Raw genomic sequence first — 2,960 nt, 5'->3', positions numbered from 1 at the left:
TACACACACACACACACACACACACACACACACACACACACACACACACACACACACACACACACACACACACACACACACACACACACACACACACACACACACACACACACCAACCAAGTCCAATTTACCGGGAGCAAGACCTCTCACTTTGAATCAGCCTCTCACAGGTCTCCACCAACATCATTGTGCCCGTTGCTTCCAGGTTTCCATGCTCCTCGACTGGTTACCATAGAGAACTGCATGAAGCTGACCCAGATGATAGTGCAGGGTCTGCAGGAGTCAAAGTCACCGCTGCTACAGCTGCCCCACTTTGACGAGGAGCACCTCCGCTACTGCATCTCTAAGAAGGTAACTGCCCGCCCGGTGTCTGTACATGCACACAACAAGTAAAAACATGCAGAAAGGTGTTATTGATCATTTCCCCTCTCCTCTCCAGTATAAAGTCCGGAGCCTCCAGGACCTGGTGAGCTTAAAGGACTCGGACAGACGCAACATGCTGCGCTTCCTCGGGGAGGAGAAGTACGATGAGGTCTTTGCTGTGCTGGGCAGCTTCCCTCACATCACCATGGACACCAAACTGCAGGGTCAGTCCTGATATACACACACATCTTAACACACATTGTTTGTCCACCAGCTGACCTGTGACACGTCTGCTCCACAAAATGCAGTAGCTCCATCTTAGTCTTTGTCCCTTTTTAGATGGATCTACCTTACTGAAGCATGATTGTTGTCATGGTCAGGTCGTCTAGTTAAATGTTACATTTGTTTCTTTGCAGTCCTTGATGACGAAGACAGCAATAACATCACAGCAGGCTCCATCGTCACAGTCACTGTCACCTTAACCAGAAAACGGATGTCGGTAAGGATTGATTTTCCAAAATAAGGGGAGAATCAAATGGATTCCTAATGATGTCGCTTTGGAAATTCACTTCCACTGACGACCAGTAGAGTGTGCTGTTGTCTGTATGCGTTGTTAAAAAAGCTAAATGTGCGTTCTGTTTTTATAGGAGGTGTTTGAAAAGGAGCAGGACTCATCAACACCCTGTCTAACAGAGGAGGCTGCCACTACAGAGGAAGCGGTAAGACACTTATACAATATATTAACTCTATGCGGGTCAGATTTAGCCATGATTAAAAGCTCTAGTTCAAGAAATAATGTGCTGTTTACCTAACTCTAATTTGTCTTTGTGTCGTACAGGGAGACGCGAGTAAAACCAAAACAAAAGTGTGGCAGAACAAGAGTAAAGGGGCTAAGAAGACAGCCAAGTCCAAGAAGAAAAAATTAACCAAGAAGAAGGCCACTCCAGCGCCTGCTAAAACCAAGCAGGCCAACGGCACCGTGGCAGGAAATGTATGTATCCAATCACAGCTGCTCGTTGATCATCACTCACATCCCTTACATCATACATTATTTTTGTGTTTTTGCCAATGATGTCACAGGAGGTGGTCGCAGCAGTAACAACAGCAGCAGTAACAGCAGCAGCAGCAGCAGCAGCAGCAGCAGCAGCAGCAGCAACAACAGCACCAGCACCAACAGTAACAGCGACGACGGTGGTTAAGGAGGAAGAGGACGAGGTCTCAGACAAGGGCAGCGACTCAGAAGAGGGCGAAGCCAACAAGGACTCTCCCAGCGAGAGGGACGAAGACAGCGACAAGCAGAGCGACACGGAGGTGGACGAGATGGCTGGAGACGATGAAGAGGTCAGAACACTTTAAATGAGGACTAATAGCAGTGTCAGGCTTGAGCAATATCTCATTTTATTGTCATGTGTTTCAGTCTAGGGCTGCACGATTTGTAAAAAATTACATTGCACAGATATTGCAAGTGCAGTATGATTCGGGACGGAATTTGGAATGACCATTTATGAAACCTTATTCCCATTATCATTGAAAAATACATTAAAATAATAACGGTGTGAATATTAAACACATTTTATCTAGGAGGATCTGTTCCAAACAGTTTTAAAGACTTCTCAGCAGCTCCACAATACCTTATTCAGAATGTTACTTTGCCATAACTAAATATCACGCTTACTGTTATTTCTGATGACTCCATATTGAGATTTCCTTCAAATGTTGATTCATTTTGAAGCCTTTTTAACCAACAAATTCCACACCTGGAAGCACGAAAAATCCTCACTCTCTGTTCCATATTGTCCTGATTTAACATCATCAATGAATGCAGAGGTTTGTACCTGTACCCAGCCTAACCCTCCACTCTCTCCCCCCCCTCCCCCCTCAGGAGTGGGAGGCGTTGCAGCAGAGCATCCAGCGGCGGGAGCGGGCCCTGCTGGAGACCAAGTCAAAGGTGACGCACCCCGTCTACAGCATCTGCTTCGCCGAGGAGAAGCATGAGTGGTGGTGGCTGTACATCGCAGACCGCCGGGACCAGACCCTCGTCTCCATGCCCTACCACGTCTGCACGCTAAAAGACACAGAGGAGGTGAGCGTGTGGTTTCTTATGGAACAATAGCCACATAAATGTATGAGTTTAGATACAACCCGGGAGGCAATCATATGCTTCTACTTTATTGTAAAGATTATTTTTGATTTATGTTTTAGTTTAAAAATGGCATTCATTTAGTGGAGTCCATGACAACCCAAGGTGACATTTTCAAATGACTTGTGTTTTCCCGACAAATTGACCTTAAACAAAATATATGAAATAATAAATGTAACATTTAAGAAATGAGCAACAGATTAGCATTTCTTTTTTAATCAACCAATAATTGATTATCTATAATGACAGTTTCTTCCATTATTAATATTATATTTACTATTCTAAAGTGATGTGTATGTTTGCATCATATTTAAATAGCCTCAAGGCTGTGTTGCAGCTTATGTTATAAGTCTGGAGTACAAAGGTCTTAACAAGTGGAAGTGTGTGTTTGTTCACGTTTCTGTGCACCGTAGCCCCTCACAAATCCTGTTGCCAGGCAACCCGTTACACTTCTGTC

At 44.7% G+C, this 2,960-nt stretch overlaps 1 protein-coding gene across 1 annotated transcript; it reads left to right on the top strand.

The window, feature by feature from the left end:
* Positions 1-207: 207 nt before the first annotated feature.
* Positions 208-2,493, top strand: LOC104949549 (translocation protein SEC63 homolog). Its single transcript, XM_010775921.1, has 7 exons — positions 208-351; positions 440-587; positions 780-862; positions 1,011-1,082; positions 1,202-1,354; positions 1,444-1,704; positions 2,246-2,493. Exons 1-7 carry the CDS (start codon positions 244-246, stop codon positions 2,474-2,476), a joined length of 1,056 nt encoding a protein of 351 aa, XP_010774223.1. The 5' UTR covers positions 208-243; the 3' UTR covers positions 2,477-2,493.
* The last annotated feature ends 467 nt before the right edge of the window (positions 2,494-2,960 follow it).

The sequence above is a fragment of the Notothenia coriiceps genome, unplaced genomic scaffold, assembly GCF_000735185.1.
Source record: "Notothenia coriiceps isolate Sejong01 unplaced genomic scaffold, NC01 NC01_scaffold00016458, whole genome shotgun sequence".
Lineage (NCBI taxonomy): Eukaryota > Metazoa > Chordata > Actinopteri > Perciformes > Nototheniidae > Notothenia > Notothenia coriiceps.
This window is presented reverse-complemented; position numbering and strand designations above follow the sequence as displayed.